At 44.0% G+C, this 22,167-nt stretch overlaps 1 protein-coding gene across 1 annotated transcript in view; it reads left to right on the top strand.

Moving 5' to 3' along the window:
• Positions 1-3,091: 3,091 nt before the first annotated feature.
• Positions 3,092-22,167, top strand: part of KDELC1 (KDEL motif containing 1) — a 56,377-nt gene continuing 37,301 nt past the window's right edge. Inside the window, exons 1-5 of the mRNA XM_018576614.1 lie at positions 3,092-3,191; positions 3,252-3,447; positions 7,633-7,838; positions 13,402-13,607; positions 16,337-16,414. Coding sequence (XP_018432116.1) covers positions 3,275-3,447; positions 7,633-7,838; positions 13,402-13,607; positions 16,337-16,414 — 663 coding nt within the window. The 5' untranslated portion in view covers positions 3,092-3,191; positions 3,252-3,274. The remainder of the gene's footprint in view (positions 3,192-3,251; positions 3,448-7,632; positions 7,839-13,401; positions 13,608-16,336; positions 16,415-22,167) is intronic.

The following is a 22,167-nucleotide window of genomic DNA, read 5'->3' as shown; positions in this document are numbered from 1 at the left end:
TGTTCTCGACGTCCGGCAGTTGTGGAATACAGCATGGACTGACTGGCAACTTTTAGCCCAGGGGGCAAGTACAACCCAGAGGCCCATGATAACTTAGCCCACCCTCCAGCTCTGCCTCTTCCCCCGCCTTCCCCCCGTCCCTGGCTGCCACTTTTGGCATCCATGTAACACTAGTGTGAATGGTCCAGTGATGTGAGGACTAGTGATGGGCTCGGGCGTGTATTCGCAACTCCACGTGCCGAGCCCACCAGGAAGCTGACAGCACCAATCACAGGTACTGAGACATTATCCCAGTCCGCAGCTGCAGAGATCGGGATATGTCTCAGTGCCTGTGATTGGCGCTGTCAGCTTCCTGGCGGGCTCGGCACATGGAGCTGCGAACAAACCCGAGCCCATCACTACTGGTAAAGCATAACACAGGGGGGCAATTGCCCCCCCTTGCCCCCCTGTAGTGACGCCTATGGCAGAGGGTATGACGGTGGGAATTATGTGCTGGAGTGGAGTGCAGAGGGTATGACGGTGGGAATTATGTGCTGGACTGCAGAGAGCATGAGGGTGGGCACTATGAGCTGGAAAGGAGTGCAGAGGGTATGATGGTGGGTAACTTGTGCAGGAGGGGAGTGTGGAGGTTATAAGAAAAGGTTATATTTGCAGGAGAGGGGTGCAAAAGGTATGACAATGGCAGTATCTGCAGTGCAGAGGGTATGACATCACGAAATATGTGCAGAAGAATAGTGATGAGCCGAACGCCCCCGTGTTCCGTTCGAATTTGAACTTTCGAACATGGGGAAAGTTCGTATTCGAACTTGAACTCAATGCAAGTCTATGGGGTAGAACATTGACAATCAAATGTCCCCATTTTGAAGCCTTATATGCAATTTAATGGCCATAAAAAGTGTATGGGGATCCAGTTACTGCCCTGGGGGACATGAATCAATGAAAAAAAAACTTTTTCAAAATACAGTTTTTAAAGGAGCAGTGATTATAACATTGCTTAAAGGGTAACAATAAAAATGAAAATTTCCTTTAAATATTATGCCTGGGGGGTCCCCTTAACCTGCTTGTAAAGTGGCAAATCTGTACAACGTATAGAACCTGCTGCAGCAAAAATGAGATTTCTGAAGAAAAAAATGCGCAGTTCCCCCTCCCAAACAATACCAGACCTTTTAGGTCTGGTAGAAATGTTAGGAGGGACCCCATTTAAAAAAAAATAGCGTGGGGTTCCCCTCCAAAATCAGACCAGACCCTTAAGGTCTGTTAGGAATATTTAGGAGGGACCCCGTGTAAAAAAAAAAAAAGTGTGTGGGGTTCCCCCTTAAAGTCATATCAGATCCTTAAGGTCTGGTAGGAATTTTAAGGAGGAACCCCACCCCCAAAAATGCAAGGGGCCAGTCATGAATGATGTCCTGTCTATGACAAGCTGCAGAGAGACCAGTGAAAGGGTAATACGCTGTATGCATAGTCCATGGGTAAGGAAAGCTTGTGGAATTGGTAGACATGTGCAATTTGTTTCATTCCTATTTGCAATTCAGACAAATATCAGAAAATTCAGACATTCGGATGTATCTGAATTTCCAAATGGAAGAAATAACAAATCTGAACGTATCTGAATCTTCCAATAACGAAATTCGGATGCATCCAACATTTTTTACGAATGTTATTCGGAATGAACGTATGTTGTTAAACGTTGAAATATATTTTAAAAATAGCGTGGAGTCCCCCTTCCCAATTCATTCCAGACCCTTTAAGCCTGGTAAGAATTTTAGGGGGGACCCCAATGTCAAATAGCACAAAAAAGCATGTCCCCCCCCCCCCTAAAATCCCTTACCAGACCCTTGATCCAAGCAGAGCCTAGCAGAGCAGGAAAGGGGGCAGACAAGTTGCGGCCCCCCTTCCCTGCACCATACCAGGGTGCTTTTCTAGGGGGGGCCCCTGGCAAACTACCTTGTCCCCATGTCAATGAGGGCAAGGACCTCTTCCCCACAACCCTGACCCGATGGTTGTGGAAGTTTGCAGGCAGGGGGGCTTATAGCAATCTGGGTGCATCCAGATGTCGTCCACCCCCCTTTGTGGATGAATAAGGAGTAGTTGTTACCCCTACTCATTCACCAAATAAACAGTAAAATAGGAAATAAACACACCACACCGTAAAAAAAATGCTTTATTTGAAAAAAGAACACAACACAGTTTTTGACAAGTCTTTTAATAAGCCCCCCTCCCCCCCAAAAAGCCAATCGATGTATTCCACATGTCACCACGTCGTCCAGTGAAGTAGATTCAGGTCAAAATACGATGCCCGACAATTCAGAGGGGCTGACACCAAAATGAATGTCAGTCATTTTGATGTCACCTGAGTGCGGGCCGCACCCCCCCTAGTGATGCCACTGCTTGGGATTACATCAATGGACATTTTTTTCTAATAAAAAATTTGCCAAAAACTTTTTTTTTTAATAAAGGTCTGGATGGGAAGGGGGTTTAACACCGCGGATGTCAACTGGTTAATGGTGTGGTGTGCTTATTTACAATTTTACAGTTTATTTGGTGAATGAGTAGGGGTAACAACCACTCCTTACTCATTCACGAGGCGGGGGCGGCATTTGGGTGCCCCCTTTATGAAGATTTAGTTCGGATTCCCTTTGAATTCAGTCTTCTCAAGCATCTTGTCTCTCAAATTATAAAGCCTGCACTCCCTGTCATAAAATGTGGAATGCAGCATGTTGTAACTTCGCCCGAAGCTCTGAAAGGTAATAACAGCTGGTGTTTACCTCTAGAAGTCTACAATAATTGACACATTTGCCTTCTAATCTTTAACATTTTATTGATGAATCCCGTTTCTGAAACAATCCATTGACAACAAAGAGACGCTTTCCCCTCATACACAAAGGAGGATGAAGAAACAGCCAATCAGATGACGTTTAGCAAAAGCAGCCCTGTGGGCGGGGCCAGACGTCTGCCACTCAGTGAATGTCTGGCTTCTGTGCCTGGGAGCCAATTGTCCGAAGTGCTGCCATGCTGATGTCGGACCTGCTAACAGGCAGGAATGTCCTCCAACGTACATGAGCCTTCCAGCCATTTGTCCAGCAAACTGAGCTCTGTCCCTCCCATATCCTCTGCAGACTCGCAGGCATCTGGAGCGCAGACACTGCTTCCTACTTTATGGGCACTCGCATGACGATCGCTCAGATTGTGCACTAGATTCGTATACAGCCAATGGTCCTGCTGCCTTTTGGTGAATCTTGTCCACGATCGGGCTGCCTTTTGGTGAATTTTGTCAATGATCTGGCAGCTTTTATTACTGACAGCTACAGCAGCCCCCGTGTGCTGCACTGACAGCCCCCCCAGAGTGAGTAGAAGGCTGAGCAGGGTATGGGGTCCTGGGCTCCGTGGGGAGCTGGTGCTTCCTGCTCGCTACTTTTACATCCAGGCTGTGGACACACAAGGGGACAAGTAAGTTTACTATTCTGCAACTGTTGCTGCATTACTTCATGCTGGGCTTATCAAAGCTCAACTCTGGGAGGATCAACTTCCATTTAAAAGAGAAGTAAAAACAAACCTTTTATTGGATTTACTTCTCATTTGGGTCGCAGGAGAACATTTATTAATGTACTCCCAAAGAGCCGCACCGCAGCCGGTAAGGATGCCGACAATAGTGTTGGGATCCATCCGGCTGCCTGATTGACAGCTGGATTTGCCTCTCTAGAGCCAAAACCAGCTGTGCCCTCCCCTTCCCCTATCTGTCCCTCCAATGAGTACTGGAGGAATAAAGTGAGGGGAGGTACACAGACTGACAGTCACTGCTTACCGCAGGGAGAAGACACCAAAAGCTGAGCAACCTGTGGTTTCATCAAGATTGGGCAACTCTGGCCCTCCAGCTGTTGTGGAACTACAAGTCCCATGAGGCATTGCAAAGCTGACAGTTACAGGCATGACTCCCAGAGACAGGGGCATGTTGGGATTTGTAGTTAAAGCATAGCTGGTCGGCTGGAGTTGGCCACCCCATGGTTACATGATAGCTCAGCTCTCTATCTTAGGCCTCATTCACACTTGCCACTTGCAGGCTGGATTTATTGTTTATGCTTTTAGATGCTTAACATGACACATGTTCAATGTGTAAATGGATCCATTGGAAATCATTAGAAACATTCATATGCGTTTAGAAAACCATTAAAAACTCATGTATATCGCACTATATTGTGAATGGGACCATAGACTGTTGCAGTGTCCCACCCCGGCTCTAAGCTGCAGGGAAAGTATATTTTTCTCTTCCCGCACTTTTCCTTTAGGCATGTTTAAATATATTGCTCAGTAGCCACAAAGGATATTAATCGAATGTGTGTGCGTCAAATATTATCAAACATTCTCATGTAAAAGTAGCACTGATATCAGGAGGGGGCAGAGACCAGACCTGTCACTCTGCACAATGAGAGAATGTAGAAGTGACCGGTCTTTGTTACAGGAGGTGGGACGGATAAAAGACCTGTCACCCTGCACAAGGAGAGAGAGCAGTAGTGACCAGTCTTTATTACAGGAAGTAGAGGATTGGGGCGGATACAAGACCTGTCACCCTGCACAAGGAGAGAGAGCAGTAGTGACCAGTCTTTATTACAGGAAGTAGAGGATGGGGGCGGATACAAGACCTGTCACCCTGCACAAGGAGAGAGAGCAGTAGTGACCGGTCTTTATTACAGGAAGTAGAGGATAGGGGTGGATACAAGACCAGTCACCCTGTACAAGGAGAGAGAGCAGTAGTGACCAGACTTTATTACAGGAAGTAGAGGATATGAGCGCATACAAGACCAGTCACCCTGCACAAGGAGCAAGAGAGCAGTAGTGACCAGTCTTTATTACAGGAAGTAGAGGATGGGGCGGATACAAGACCTGTCACACTGCACAAGGAGAGAGAGAGCAGTAGTGACCAGTCTTTATTACAGGGAATAGAGGATATGAGCAGATACAAGATCAGTCACCCAGCACAATGAGAGAGAGCAGTAGTGACCAGTCTTTATTACAGGAAGTAACGGAGAGGAGCAGATACAAGACCAGTCACTCAGCACAATGAGAGAGAGCAGTAGTGACCAGTCTTTATTACAGGAAGTAGAGGAGCAGATACAAGACCAGTCACCCTGCTCCAGCAGAGAGAGCAGTAGTGACCAGTCTTTATTACAGGAAGTAGAGGATGGGGGCAGATACAAGACCAGTCACCCTGCACAAGGAAAGAGAGCAGTAGTGACCGGTCTTTATTACAGGAAGCTCCTGTACAGAGGGAAGGTGTCACACTGGATTACTGCACAGATCTGGAAAAGTTACATAAAGCACACCAAGATTCAAGTAAAAATACACATGCCTCTTTTCTGTAGACATGAATTGCTTATCCCGGGAATTCAGCTTTAAAATGGATGTAAAATCAGCATTGCAAGTTTTCGCTGTTTAAAGTGTAGTATTTATACTCCTAAGTCCAGTTATTCAGATCCTCCAAAGTCTTTCCATTCCTCAGATATTGTAAGCCTGCAGTGCATGCATAGTTTCACCCACATTCTTGGCATCTGGGCTGTGCCGAGATGTAAACAGCGCCCAGGCCGGTTTCATGTCACCACAGATCTCCAGCATAGGCACTCACTTTTGTGAGTCTCGTCCTGAATGTTGGATGAGCGGCTTCTTAGTAAATCAGTAAACATATGCAAATTACTGATGACCACTTGCCGAGGATGGAAGAAGGGGAAGGGGGAAGTAACTGCAGAGACACATCAAAGATGGTACCCTGGGAAACAAAGTAAGGACTCGAGTACATGTCTTTGGAGCATTAAGCAGTCAAGAAATGGACTTCTGAAGTTTTTTTTTGTTGCATTGCAGAATCTACTTCCGCTGTAAACAAGACACAGGGAAAATGCACAAATAGAAGTGACAGAACTTTGGCAGAACTTGTTTTGTTAAAGAAATAAGAGTTACTGCTAACAAAAAATGATTTCAGTTTGGAATCTCAGTACAACTACAGGAAAGTCCCGTTATGTCATAAATGCCTGTACAATGACTCATGTCTTATGTCCAGCTCCAGCCAAAATATATATTTTGTAGTTTAGAATAGAGCGAGGAAGGGTTTGCATTTCTCTCAAGTTTTAACCTTTTGACTTCCAAGGATGTTATTAATATGTCTCAGCTACCCTTACTTAGATGGTCAATTATGTATATAATATGTCATGTCAATCAACGCATTAAAGCCACCCTGTCAGTTGGTTACAAAATGCCAAGAGCACTAACCTATGGAGAAAGCAACATCATACTTATCCTGTTGGTCAGCCCGTGTGCTCAAATCTTAGTATGTAGCAGATGCTATTCCACACTTCCTAGTGGATAGAATAGTAGTTTCCCTTGCTGACTGCCATGGTTTCTTCCACCGACCCCCACGTCACTCCTGTGTCGTGCAGTGACTAGGGGTCAGCGGGCATAGCAGCCAGCAGGTTGACCCACTATTCAACTCGCCTGAAGATTAAAAGAGAACTATGGGGTAAGTGTTTTTCCCCATAATTCTCTTAAGGGTCACGGGAAGACATATACTAGCATCCTCCCATGACCCAAAGCTCAGTATATCGCGAGCTACAGCTTGCGGTATACTGAGACCGCTGCAGCCGGACGGATCCCGACAATGCTGTCGAGATCCACCGAGCTGCGTGAGTGACAGCTGGCTCTGCCTATGTAGAGGCAGAGCCAGCTGTGCCCGCCCTTGTCCGTTCCTCCAGTCAGCGCTGTGTGTTGACATGGTACTCTCCATCAGGCTCATGTGTGTCAGAGTGACAATGCAGGGGAGCATTTGGGAGACAGGGACATTGCATTATTACCTAACAGAAATGACATGCACAAGGATTACCAGGTAGTATTTTAAAGCCTAAGGCCAAGGCTACCCTTGCTGCAAGGGTTAACTGCTCATTGTTTAGGGAATCTTTGTAAAGGACTTTTACATAGCTGATTCCCAGTGCCACAGGCTCCAAGACCAGCACCCACAGTCTCTTCCCCCTTCCGCTTTGTTGGTAAAAGTCATCACATACAATGTAGGGCCCATAGCCCTGCTTTATCTGTAAGGGCGCACCAAGGAACCTTCCACAAACCAGAGAAGAGAGAAGAGCTCTGGCCACCAGGGGAGTGGGGATCAGGTAAGTAAAACTGGTTTATACAGCCCCCCTAGAAAAATAACAAGCATTTGTTCCTTCCAGTGCTGGGATAGTCCCATTGCAAGGGTTGTTTTTGTTTTGTTTAACCAGAGATATAATTTAATAATGAAGGCTGTGGGTATGAAAATGTTGAAAAACGAAATTTGAAGGTACGTCAACACAGTACAGTGAGATTTTACTGAGCAAAGTCTCAGCCTTGTCAATTGGGAGGAAGCGGAGTGAGTTGCTTGCTCCCCATACCAGCATGAAGTACAGGGTTTTTCTCTATGCTCCTAGTGGCTGAATGGAGCAGTGTGGGAGCAAAAGAAAAGTATATGCAAAACTGGGGTGATGGTGGTGGTGGTGGGATGGCAAAAGAAATTGTTACTTTGACGTGCACATGCAAAGCACAAGATATGCTTGATGCTTACTTACTGTTTGGTTAGTGTAGCATGTATTTTTATTAATAACACTTTATTTTCTTGTTTAGTTTCACTTTGTCTCCAACAAAGGATGTTTTTCAAATCCATATAACTGCTCCTGGGCAGCAGTATAGCAGAGTGGGAGTGCAATTACTTGACCGAAAAGATGGCTCCTTCCTGGTACGGTACAGAATGTATGCCAGCTACAAAAGCCTACAAATCGAGGTTACACTCGGCAGCAAACACGTTGCAGACTCTCCTTATTTCTTAGAAGGTATATTATGTTTTTAGCTTTCCTGTGTTTATTGTAAATGTACTCAAACCAGATCCACTTCAAAGAAATGTAATGTGTTAATGGAGGGTTTACTGGCCTTACACATGAGTGTCTGATGGAAGGACTATTCCTATTGCCCACAGCATCCAGTTTGTTTCCTTTTCATGTGTCATGCAATATACAGTATGAGACAGTGAAGGGGATAAACTGGTGGGTTGCATTGTGATACAAGAACTCTCTTCCTGTAAACATTTAATGCACAAAGGTCAGGTTGGCTGGAATAAGAAATTCTTATTAAAATAATTTTTTAGTGCTGGGTTAGTGGTTAGAGGCTAATCTGCACTATTTTTCAGCCACGCTGTAGTATTTTGTCTTCCTTTTCTGTTGCTTTCTAAACGCTTGTGTAGCAGCCAAAGTATCAATCTATTCAGTGGCGGAACTATCGCCATAGTGACCCAGGCGGCCGTTATGGGGCCCGGCCAGGACGAGGAACAAAGGGGTCCCCCTGATGCCGTGTGGGCCACCTGGGTCGCTATGACATCGGAGGCTGCTGGCTGTCACTGGCGGGTGTGAGGAGGAACGCACCTGTCCAGATCACTGACAACCTGTCAGTGATCTGTGCAGTGGCGCATTCCTCCTCACAGCCACTGCTGAGTCAGTGACAGCCAGCAGCTGCAGTGGAGAAGGCCAGGGCCTGGCGGCAACGGAGGAGGAGGCGGAGCCTGGTGGAGGAGGAGAGAGAGGCCAGGCGCGGTGGAGGCGGGGCCCAGCGGTGGAGGAGGCTGATAGTGGATCGGCGCTGACTGGTAAGAGGTGTGAGGGGCCATGTGACCAGCCCACCTGAGACCCTGCAGAGCTCACCATACTGAGTCTATGGTGGGCTCTGCAGGGTCACTCTAAGGTGGGCTGTGTGGGATCTCAGATGGGCTCTGCAAGGGGCGTAACTAGAAATCACAGGGCCCCATACAAAATATTGCTATGGGGCCCTGTGATTTCTACTTACGCCCCTGAATCTAGTGTATGGACTAGATTAGAAGTTGGATTCACACTTAGCTTCAGTCTCTGTTTTTTTGCGAGGTTTTTTGTGTATCTGTATTTGCACTTTTCCTTTGTTTTTATGTTTGAGCATTTTTGCTTTAGTGGATGGAAGTCTAGTTACTAGGAGGAGGCGATGGTTGTTGGGTGCAAAATTGCATAAAAAAACAGGTGTTGCACATGTTTATCAGGTGTTTTTTGGTTGGTGCCAAAATGACGCAATCGTATCCCAGAGAAGCTTCTGTATTTTTTCTGTGCATTAAAGAAGAACTGTGGGGTTAAGTATTTTTCCCATAGTTCTCCTTAGGGTAACGGGAGGACACAAACTAGCGTCCTCCCGTCACCCTAGGCTCAATATACCGCGAGCTGGCGGTATACTGAGATGCTACAGGATACCGCGAGCTGCTGCTCGCGGTATACTGAGACACCGCAGCTGAAGCGGATCCCGACAATTGTGCCGGGATTCGCCCAGCTGTGTGACTGACAGCTGGCTCTGCCTATCTAGAGGCAGAGCCAGCTGTACCAGCCCCCTCCCCCGTCCGATCCACCAGTCAGCGCTGGCGGATCAGAGCGGGGAGGAGGGAATCCAGCCCCTCCCCTGTCACGGCAGAGAGCAGTGACAGGATCGTGAGGTGAGTGAACGCCGGTGAACAGCACTCACCTCATAGTTCTCCTTTAAGCAAAATCACATCACTTTCAATAGAACATAGTTGCCCGGCTATCGTACACTGGTTAAATGTCATCCTGCTGACTGCTGATTCCACCAGTGTGTGCCCCAGTTGGCACCCCTACTTTCACAAATGTCTATTTTTCAATTGACTTTTGTGAAAGGAGCTGATCCGAAAATGGTTGGCCAAACAGTGACTGCAGCCAATGAGATTGTATTTCTATTGCACATGATTGGGTGTTCAGTGCAAACACAGTTTCGGCATATTTGTCACTCACTTTGGAAAGTGAACATACACTTTTTAATGTGAACATTACCTTGGCTACGTGAACGGCCTCTAATGCTTTAGTAAATCTACCGCTTTCACAAGCATACAGGCTACATGCCTTTACCTTTAGAGTAGTAAAGTGTATTATACCACAAGTCTTTATATAATCACACCTTTTAAGGGGTGCCATCATTGTTAACACACTGTATCTACTTTTCTAAAGTCTGGGCTTACTAATATAATATCATGTGACTAGAGTGGCTATAAGGGGGTTATCAAGCCAGATAATCTTATAGGGGTTATATTAAAATTGACTGCTTTGATTCCATCCTGTCAATTATTTTTAATGATTGTAAGCATGACTGTCCTTATAATAAAGTCCATTATGAACTTTTTTTCTAGGTATAATATCCTTGGTATAATAAGCTGCTTTTTCATGGGTTTGGTCAAGTAAAAGTACTTCTCCAGTATGTGCGCTTGTGTTGGTTTCATTTTAGAATGACTATTACTGAGGTGAAGAGTGAAGACTTTTCTGAGGTTGCTATTGTTGTTATTCAAGCTGACAATCTGACAATCTGACATCCACATGATATGTTGTCCAAACAGATCAACAAACACTTTAGCAACTTTGTAGGCTCCATTTACACATAAGCAGTTTTCCACGCGTACAAATGCGTTAAACATAAAAAACTATGCATTCCAATGTGCATTATGCAGACTATTGCGGCGTCCATGCACTACGAAACCTCGCACCCCGCAAAATAGTCCAAGCATTATTTTATGGGTGGATTCTGCGCGTATGTTACAGTTTGCGTGTTTTCATGCTGTGCGGTTTTCCATGCGGAAGAAAACGCAAACGCTAAATGTGAATGGAGCCTTATTGTATCTGAGGAAGGCTGGCCACTAGCTGTCTTGTTAGTGTGCAACAAAAGGGAGTGCAGAGGGGACAACTGCTTCTAGGCCTCTAAAATCAGTGGACCTAACTACTACTTTCTGCTCTATTTACAAATTCACTACATTCACACATGTGCTGGTGTTGAAGGGACTGTTGTTTTTTGGATTTTTGTGAATTTTGTCTGTGTTTGAAATACTGTGTATACCAAAAGTGAGAATAGCTTAGACTAAAACTGTCAAACGTAAATGTTTTGCCTAAGAGCTGCATGGTGTCTGCAAACATCTGGCTGCCCTCTGTTCAACCTTAAAGGAGAACTATGAGGTGAGTGCTTTTCACTCACCTCATAGTTCTAGTGACCTGTGACTTATACAGTATATATATATATATATATATATATATATGTATATATAGTACTGTGCAAAAGTTTTAGGCAAATGTGAAGAAATAAGTAGTAAGAATGCTTTCAGAATTAAGAGTGTTAATAGTTTATTTTTTATCAATTAACAAAATGGAACGTAAATGAATAGAAGAGAAATCCAAATCAAAGCAATATTGGGTGTGACCAGGGGAGTATCCACCACAAGGCAAACTAGGCTTGAGCCTTGGGTGGTACTTTCCAAGGGGGCGGGAAATACCGCCACCCCAAAGAGTAAATAATAAACCTAAGTGATGTCCCTGCAGCAGCCTAACACAGTGCACACAAATACAACACATCAGATACTAGACTGGACATCACCCCCAGTGCTGTGACTACCCCGGGTCCAGAGAAGCAGCTGTCTCTCATCGCACCGTTCGGGAAAAAACACATCTGGCTGCGCCTCCATCCATCTCACTTACCCGATCTACACAGCATGCCCCTCCCGTCAGTACTATAAGCAGGGCGCTCTGGCTGTGTGCCTGTAATGGGCAGGGCTCTGGGCTGATCTCCACCCTGTGGGCTGGGCTGCTCCGACACAGGTGTGACAGGTCTCCTTTTCCTGCTATTGTAACCTCAGCTATAAGGGATAAGAGCAGTGACATTACTACTCCTTTTCCACCTGTACTGCAGTTCTCAAAGCCAGGGATGTTGCTAGACCCCGGAACCTGGACCTCACACCCCAGATCTTCTACTGGGTGCCCGGGTCTACTTTTACATATGGAGATAACACATTTTATACATAATTATTTTGTGTAATACTGTGTAATGTATCTACATTCCTATTAATCTATTTCTTTTTCTTCTAAACATTGATTTTTATTTCAGTCATGTCATCATAATGTGATATTTAAAGATTTTACACCAATTCAGTTTTGTTAAGTTAAAGTCTTATTAGTCTAAAACTAACCATACACCCTACAGTCTGATTGTACAATCTGCTTTAGATCAGATACGTAGTGTAAGGGTCTGCCTCATTTGGTATGAATGTTTTTTTTTGGGTGTTTCCTCATTTTTGTGGGTGTTTTCAAAAGTTCACCTTGCAATGGGCCTTCCCCTCGCACTGCAAAGGTTAGCTCAGAGGCATATATACCGCACGGCAAACTAGGTATTTGCCTTGGGTGGCACTTTCCATGGGCGAGGCAAAAAACTCTGCCTCTAAACCAGCAAGGCTCTAAGAGGAAAAGGTGGAGCCTATAGAGGAGTGAGTGCAGTTTACAGATGAAGGGGTGGGTCTTAAATAGGAAGGGGTGGGACAAATTTAGATTGTGGGGGTTCCCAAGTTTAGTCTTGCCTAGGGCAGCACAAAACCATAATTCACCCTCATTGCCTTCAAAACAGCAACAATTCTTCTAGGTACACTTGCACACAGTTTTGAAGGAACTCGTAGGTAGGTTGTTCCAAACATCTTGGAGAACAAACCACATATCTTCTGTGGATGTAGGCTGCCACAAATCCTTCTGTCTCTTCATTTAATCCCAGACAGACTCGATGATGTTGAGATCAGGGCTCTGTGGGTGCCAAACCATCACTTCCAGGACTCCTTGTTCTTCTTTACGCTGAAGACAGTTCTTCATGGCATTGGCTGTATGTTTGGGCTTGTTGTCCTACTGCAGAATACATTTGTGGCCAATCACACGCCTCCCTGATGGTATGGAATGATGGATTAGTATTGGCTTGTATTTCTCAGAATTGAGGACACCATTGATCCTGACCAAATTTCCAACTCCATAGGCAGAAATGCAGCCCCAGACTTGCAAGGAACCTCCACCATGCTTCACTGTTGCTGCAGACACTCATTATTGTACTGCTCTCCAGCCCTTCAGAGAACAAACTGCCTCCTGCTACAGCCAAATATTTAAACATTTGACTCATCAGTCCAGAGCACCTGCTGCCCTTTTTCTGCGGCCTTGCGGCCAAAAAGTCATACCTCCGGCTCAACTATGCATGAAAACATAGGAACTGGGGTGCAGAAAAATGGCAGCAGGTGCTCTGAACTGATGAATCAACATTTGCTATATTTGTCTGTAGCAGGAGGCAGTTTGTTCGCCAAATGGCTATTTACTACAGCTTTTATACAGACACCTTTTATTTTTATACAGTAATTGCTCAAATATGTCTTATTGACGAGCATTTTCCAAAGAATAACAGTGTAAATTTTCACCTACATCGGTTTGACCACAATGGCCTGTCTCACCAGGAGGAGTGAGTCTCTTAGTAGGATAGCTTCGATTTTTATCTGAACCAAAGAAGTAACTAATTATGGATTCTACTTTTCTTCAGGTCCAGTATATAGTGAAGAATGCTATTGCCCTGAACCAGACAGCAACCTCTGGTTAAAACTTATGGCTTGTAATGAATCCATCCCACAAATTGAACATGATCTCCGACATTTTCCCACTGTGGATACTGACAAGATTGCTGCAGAAATCCCTGAAAGGTTTGGTCATCGACAGAGTTTATGTCATTACACGATTAAAGATAACAAAGTAAGTTATGCTGCCTACAGACATTGATATACTACATGAACTTTGTCTTTGAAAATTACCTTTTTACCAAGAAATGGAACTAAATTTATGCTCAGAACAGAATCTATTTGCTTTAGCCCCGTTCACACCTGGGCGTTTTGTCGCTCAAAGATATGCGCAACAAAGTGCTCAAGGCAAGGAATCCGATTCACTTCTATGGCCCCTGTTCACACCTGAGTGTTTTGTTGCAAGCAGAAAAATGCCTGTAGATCGAAAAAGTACATGAGCAGATTACAGCGCTATTTGGTCCCATAGCGTTCAGTGGGAAACGTGTGTGAGAAAACGCCCAGGTGTGAGCAGAGGCCATAGAAATGAATGGGATTCCTTGTCTTGAGCGTTTTGTCACACTTAGCTTTGAGCGCCAAAACCCCTAGATGTGAAAGAAGCCTTAAAACGACCCGTCATTAAACAAATGTCAAACAGACATACCTGAAAATGAATGAATACTTACCTTAACTGCTGAAGAGGTGCCAGAACGCCATTCTGTTCACAAGAAATCTTCTGCTGAAGCCCACTGGTAAAACTTTGAGGTGTTGAGCTCCTTGGTGCCATACATCACTCACTGGTTCCTTCCTCTGACCTCCATATCAGTACAGTGTTCTGCAGATTTTAGGTGAAGATTCTTGTAAACCTTGCAGCGTTCTGGGGGCACGAGCAGCAGAAAATAAATATTGTCTTGTCTGAAATAACCTTTTGTTTCCTTTTTCAGGCAATCAAATTCTTCATCTCATTCTTCCAGTAATTTCTATTTGATATGCTGATAAATGAGACTGACAGTGCTCTAAACGGTACTTGACCATGAGTTAGAACCTCTGTTGGGATTTTTTGCTGCCACCTTTAGGTTGATTTTTCCCTCTCCTCCTCTATGACAGCCAACCACAAGACTTCTTCTCCCACCTGATCAGGAAGAGAAACACATAGCGAAGATTAAAAGCCCAACCTCACCCTCACCTCCTCCTGTACCTGTCAGGATGGGATGTAGGAAGGTTATTCATGTGTTTTTTTGTTTTTTAAATTCCCTGACTCTTCGTTAAGTTGCATGGTTTCCCTTTTTAACATTTTAAGGCTTACCTTACTTCAAGTGAAGATACTGGTCTAAAAAGGCTGCCCTGTTCGTCTTCACTTAGGATGATTCATAGGTTTGACTGCAGGGTCCCCTGGAGTGCATCCCTCTGCCCTCTCCCTAACCTGAGGCAAAAATGAGGCAGGTTCTAGAGCTCGCATCATCTAGTCTCTTTGTTGGTGCTTCAATCTTGTTGGACCAACCTAGCTCAGTGCTGCCGGGATGCAGGTCGTGAGATTGGGATGGCCAAATGGGGGCAACCTCCAGTGCTGCAAGGGTGTTTACCTCCAAGTCAGTTCTATAAAACAGTAAGAACTTGAGGTTAATATTCTGCAGCAGTTTTGAGGGAGAACCGCTCTGCTCCAGGTCTGAACCAACATGGATTGTGTGGAGCCAGCACTTGAGGCCCCCTATATCTACGGCAGCCAGTATCTTGCTTAATACCATAAATAGGTTCTATTCAAACACCAAGGACATGGGGATTTTAATCTTTTATGTGCGCTTCCTGGCCCAATCAGGTAGGAGGAGTCTTGGAAACAAGATTACTTGTAAGAGTAAATTCTGTTTGACACCTGCCACTGGACAGAAAATAAGGGAAATCTGGGGACACAGAAAGAAACCTGGCAGTTTCTAACCTTTCCCTATTCAAAACTATAAAAATATCTGTAGTTGGGCTTAAAGAGTGAGCTTTGATTTGGGGATCTGCTTTTCATCAATGTTTCTTTTTTTATTTTAAAATAAATTGGTTGGATCAGCAAATTCTTTATGAAAAACATGTAGTCGGCTTCATCCCGAATCCCAGGGCACTCTGTTACACAAATATATATATATACTCCTGTGGTTAAGAACTTGAGCCCATTCCATCTGGATTCCAATGCTTTGCTTTTGGTCAATGCAGCTGCCATCATAGTTGTAGGATTCCTGCCAAAAAAGCTGATGAATTACATAACAAAGTACTATAAGTTTTATGAGTTATGTACCATTTATGCAAGTACTGTACTAGGTGCCTGCTGATTATACTTTTGAATGTTTTAGATGACTACATGTGTCTTCACTTTAAGCATGAGAATGTTTTATATGTACCTTTTGTTGGGTACTTTTTGAAGGTTTTCTTGTATGAATCACATATGAATATGGCATAGTCTTTATGTTTACTACTACTGCAGACTCACTTTTGGACGGACGAGGTGGTATCTTGCCGTTGAGGAGTGAGGGCTGTATGTCGGCATGGATCGCGGGGCGGCATCTATGACTGGTCTGTGTGGATGTGAGCACCGGGCTACTCGACTTCTATTGGGTCAATGGATGTTGAGGGGTGATTAGTATGACTGGAGGGCCCGTTGGAGCGAGGTACACTGGGCGTATATTGTGACACTCTCCGTCAGGTGCAGTGAGAGCTCAGCTGGCCAGGCTGCCACTCATCGGCTGAACGGGAGCAGAAGTGCCGCTATATAGCGATCTGGCAGTGGGTCAGCAGTCGTTATGGAAGAGGTTCAGGAGCGGGCACCAGGCTGAAGGACCCTTACGGTCCGTGGGGTGGTTGGTTTGGCTACGCGTTTCGAGGCTCTGTACCTCTTTGTCAAACCAGAAATAATTCCCTGAAATGACGTGTTCTTTATTTTATTAGGTCTATATAAAGACGTACGGAGAACATGTGGGATTCAGGATATTCATGGATTCTTTTCTTCTGTCATTAACAAAGAAAGTAAGTTCTTCTGTCCATAACAAGTAAAACCATAATAAACAATGCTAAAGCTATAGCAACATTAGCAATATGTGGCTCCTGAGATACTAATTAGAGACCATTGCTCTTAAAGTATCTCGTCATAAGACAAGTATGGGGGCTGCCATTATTTTCTTCATTTTATTAAAGCCAGTTGTCTGGCTGTGCATGGCTTCATTACTTTGCAGTCGCACACGTAGAACAAGCATCCTGTAAATGAGCTTGAGAATTGCTTATTTCAGTACATGTTCCAGGTCAGTGAGTATTAAAGCAAAAACATCCGTATTAAAGCCAGGAGGGGAGAAGATGACAGCCTACATAGTTCTTTGATGACAGGATCCCTTTACAGTATATGCCTCTAGAACCCCCTCCCCCCTCGTTTTGCTTACACTTAATACATTTACTTATCTCAGATGAAGATGCAGGGAGATTTCAGCGCTGCAAACGACAATATAATCAAGGGGTAATGGCTGCAGCCAACACTCAGCCATATTGTGTATGCTGGCCGCAGAATATAATGGATTTCCGCTGATAATACTCTGGAGATAGCTTATTGTACTATATGGCTGCTACACGCATAGGGTGTCAAAATACGAGTGTCAGCAGCAGACTGTAAACATTGTCTGGCCCTGGGCAGGCTAACGAGCTGACTCCTTGTGCCTGCATCTGAGGTGTAGAGTTATGTCTACATTTTTAATGAGCATGAGCAAACCTATAAAGGGCAGAAATTCGGAAGTGGTACTTGCTGTAAATCGCAGGCACCTCCAGGAATCTGCATATCTGCTCACCTTCTCAGTAGATTGTCCCAGTACTTTAAAAACCAAGCTTCCTGGCTGTTGATCCCATCTTTATCCACCTCATGTGCATTACTATTGACTTATCACTATAATGAGTGGTTCTACTTACTAACAGAAATGAATATAGGTGGAAGGGGCAGGGCCAATACAAGCAACTGAGCTGCTTGATGTTTAACTGCATAACTAAGTGGCTTAGGCTTTTGGGGGTCGCGTGTTTAAAACAGCAACAGAACCTTCCCATTACTTCAGAAATTCCCTCTAATTTTGGGTGTAGTGGGCAATCCAGACTGTATGCACTCAAACACTGGAAAAGGTATACACTGTGTAGTTTGAGAATAAACAGTAGGTTGGAGGTTTATTATTTAAGGAAGTTTATTGTAGTCAACATCCTTGAAGTTTGCTATTATTCTGGCCTCCCAAAAAAGTTGTGCTTTCACAACCCCAGTTGAAAGGGTACAGTTGAAAGGATATAATAAAATAGGGTGTTTGCATAAATTATTTATGGAAGTGTGTTTGGGGCTTGGCACACTTCATTCAAGTCATTTTATTGTATTGTTGTAAGTCTGCAAAGTTAGTCCTCCCAGATAAATAAATAATGTAGTATAGAAAGGACATTGGGTAACTGACAACTAAAAATGCTGCCTTAATATTCTTATTTCAGGAAATGTATAGCCAGGCATAGCATTTTGAGAATAAAACTGTGGTCAGGTCAAAGAGTTATGTCTGCTGCTGTTATATTTTCAGCTTTTTCTGGATCTTTTCCTATAATCCAAATATTTCATTACATTTCCCTCAAGTGTCAAGTGGCCATTGAACTCTAGTTAGCTTAAAAGGGAATACATGTAACCTTCTAAGTGTTGTTTTCTATATCCTTATAAATAATTCACACACAGAACATGAAGTATAAAATAGTTTTATTGATAGGTCAGAAAAATGGTGTGCACACTGCAGGGCCAAGTTACAAAGATCAGAAAATCCTTTTTATTACAATTAGCTCTACCAGTAAATTACTACATATCAATGGTTGTTATTAGAGCTATGAACAAATCACTAAAATTGTATGTAGATTAATTATATAGTTCCTTTTTATAGTACATACCCTGTTTCCTCGGAAATAAGACCCAGCACTATTTTTGTGAATTGCTAAAATATAAGACCTACCCCGAAAATAAGACCTAGTTGTGACCATTCCCAGGGCCAGTGGTGGCATAAGGGGGAACTTGAAGAGCCGTGGGAGGGACGGGAGAGAGTCACCGTGCCAACGAAGCCAGCGCTAGAGGAAGCGAGGCGGCAGTGGAGGGAGCAGAGCCGCACAAGCCGATGCCTCCTCTATAGCGCCAGCTCCTGTCACCGGCGGAGTGATACCAAATGCACTCCCCCTGTGATGAATCGATTGAGTGAAGCACGCTTTCCCTTTCTGGTTACCAAATTGCTCTTGGAAAGGTACGGCACCCCTGATTGCCCTGATCACCATATTCTTAACTTTGCCATTTAGGATGATTTATGAGGTAGATGTGGACCACTACTCACAGACATTCACATACAGTACTGTCAGATATTTTAAACTATACTTTAAAGACGACCTTTGGGCATAATTATTCTTAAAGGGTTATTAAACCCTCCAGTGTTTTGGCATATATGTACTGCTAGCAAGCAGAAAATATATGCAAAAATTATTTTATTTTTTTAAACGCTTTAAAAGTGGTTTAAACTTACCCCTGTCTTCGCTGCGCGCTCCCGTCCGGAAATCCGAAACTGCTCGGGCGGCCGCAAAGTATCTTGGGGCGGGCGCATGCGCAGTTCACATTTTCGGCGGGGAGACAAGGAGAGACACAAGGTAAGTATATGGACGGCATGCACCCGCATGCAGACACCGTGGGACAGGAAGTGCCAGCTAGGAGTCCGTGCTGGATCGGAGACCCACAGCAGTGCTGGAGGGACAGATGAAAAGGACAGAAAAGAGGAAGATCGGATTAAGAAACATCATTTAAAAGGTAAGTGCTTTAATTAACATTGGGGGAGGGAAAATATCTGACTTTAATGTCACTTTAAAGATATTCTACAGTAAGTTTCAAAAAGCAAGGAGCTACAAGCAAAAACCTGAGCATCAAAATGGTTAGGATACAACAAATGATCCGGTAAAAACAACAGCTAGTCTTCCACATGGAGGATAGAAGTGAGTCTTGATACAGAGTCCTGAACAGAAGAGACCAAGGATTTGTGTCAAGCTCTGCCACTTGAATGAGAAAAAAAAAAGCTGTGCATGTCCAGAATATACATCTATGATCAACTGCTGTAGAAGTAGAGTAAGAATGTGGTAGATATAAATCTTCTACAGTGGGAAGGTTGCACACTCTCAGCATTGGAGGGATCAGGAATAACCTGCTCAATGATAGAGCCAAAAAGGTGTCTACCCTTGAAGTAAAAGTTAATTAAATGCTCCCTAAGGGCATGATCAGCTTCCCAGATAGGGAGCTAAAGTGCTTTACAAATGTGAACATTAGGCGCATGCCAGAAGCACGCCGAGTTGCTTGGTCTGGAAAGTGCCACAATGCAGAGATCAGTGCCCACAGATGATTTACCTAAGTTTATCTTTGACACAATCATAGGCTCACTGACAGTGAATCTTCAGAGACTTGGTAACACCAGAGGCTGTCCTATGCCTCTGGACCTTGAGGGTGCGGCTAATTAACAGAACACTATGGTCTGGAATGGGCCACAACCCAGATTAGCCTAGCGATCTTCGGTCCAGGTACAGCTTTTTAAAGCTAGTGCTGAGAATAGGGTATTCCCGACAGCTGTTATGAAGAGACCGGCTCAAGCAGCGTATTTGAGGTCCCGAATGAAATTACTAAACATAACATCCACAGTGTAACTAATATCTTGTTTGAAGAGAAAAAAACCCAAAACTAATTGTAGAAAAAATAAATAAATTGGGATTTTGCACAGCTGAGGGAAACAAACACCTAATCAATAACAAAAAAACATAGAGAAGGGGTTTTTACAGGGCTGGTTTAACATTTTGTTTTGGCAGTGTCCATAAGTTCCTTAGGTAGCAGCATAACCCACATCTCAGACTATTCTACAATCCTGTGTCCCTTAATGGCCAATAAAAAAAAACACCACAATTCTACAGCCACCTGGCATTCTGATTGGGCAAAGCTTTTTCACTCTCATGCTTGCTTATAGCCTCTCTAATGCCAAATAATATTGTAAGCCAGTGTAGCAGCACATTATAGTAGTGGACCAATAGGACTAGCTGGGGCAGGGCTTAGTTGCAGACTAACATTAGCTAACATTCTTACTGACCTCTGTAAGCTGTTTCTGTAATTCACCGATTTTCTTTTCATATATCTTCTTTCTGTCAGACACAATTGCCATCAGATTGAAACGTATCTCACCTTCAGAATATCTGAAAGGGGTAACATTTGTTTTAAATCACCACAAAAGGCAAAACCTGGACAAAAAGAAATGTGTTAAATGCAGTCACAGGACTTTGTAAGAACTGCAACATGTCCTGGTATTAACAACTGCCATTCGGAATCACTGCAAGAGGAGTTTTAAAAACAACCAAACTTTCAGGGCCCTCCCTTCTTCAGTATTTAATAGTACCTTGCTTACAGCTTAAGGATTCCTTGATTCTAAAGGTCTCGCTTTACTGTAAAGGGTCTTTTACAGCAGTTTAGGCATGTACTGATACCTAGCAATGCCTGAGTGTATTGCCCCAGCCAGTTTTGCACCTTTATTGTACCGACTGGTTTACTTTAAAGTTAACTTATGGACTTGACCTAATCCATAAAGATTGCTCTCTCTCTGATCTTTCATATGTGCTAGAATAATTTTGATTTTACTTTATTTTAAAAGGCATGACTTTCGTAACTTCTGAGTTAAAGTGTATTTCCACTTTCGGAGCCAAAAAAGGGATAACACCTATATAATATTTGTTACATTTAAACCATTACATAGCATAAGCAAAAAAAAAAATGCTTCTAGCAGTTTAAAGTCCATTGTGACCTTTGTACGGGATTAGCATGTATTGTGGCAATGTGGAGGTGCAGTGATGATGTATATGTATGTACATTTTTATGACTCGCATTGCAGACTCTACATTTTGTTGTATGAACTTTTTATTATGCCTGAATCCTACAAATTCAAAATATTCTCCACAGGAAACTCAGTCTGACACTGGGATCGGATTGTAAAGCAGGCTGTAAACAGCTGCCCCCTCCCTGTAAATCTGTGTAACAGCTTTGCCTTTGCACACAATACACTGTCGGTTGGAGCGGTGGTGCCACTATGAATACTAATGAATGGGGGATGGAGAGCTCAGTTGTAATATATACAGATTGCTTGCAAAACACAGATGCAACCATTTTCATGAGGATATGAAGAGGAAAGCTAACCAAAAAAAATAGGATTTTTGTACTCACCGTAAAATCCTTTACTCACCGTTCATTGAAGGACACAGGCAACAGATCGTAGATCCTGAATGGTAGGGACGTCACCAAGCAGTAACACACTGAGGGATGGGCAACAACAAACAAAACACCCAAAAGACCCCTCAAAGCACCGCCTGCAACACTTTGCGCCCCAAACCAGCATCCGCCGATGCTAACACGTCCACCTTGTAGAACTTAACAAGGTGTGAACAGAAGACCAAGAGTGGCCTTACAAACCTGAGAAACAGAGGCCCCGTGGCGGAAAGCCCAGGAAGCCCCAACAGCCCTAGTAGAATGGGCAGTGACAGGAAATGGAGGCTCACGCCCCTTAACGGCGTACGTCTGAGTCACAACAGTACGCATCCACCTAGAGATGGTAGCCGCCGACGCGGCCCGAACCTTACGAGGACCCTCCGTGAGCACGAACAGGGAGTCGGTCCCGCGGAAAGAAGCCGTAGCTTCCAAATAAACACGAAGAGCGCGAACCACATCCAAACAG

The sequence above is a fragment of the Nanorana parkeri genome, unplaced genomic scaffold, assembly GCF_000935625.1.
Source record: "Nanorana parkeri isolate BGI_ZX_2015 unplaced genomic scaffold, ASM93562v1 scaffold71, whole genome shotgun sequence".
Lineage (NCBI taxonomy): Eukaryota > Metazoa > Chordata > Amphibia > Anura > Dicroglossidae > Nanorana > Nanorana parkeri.
This window is presented reverse-complemented; position numbering and strand designations above follow the sequence as displayed.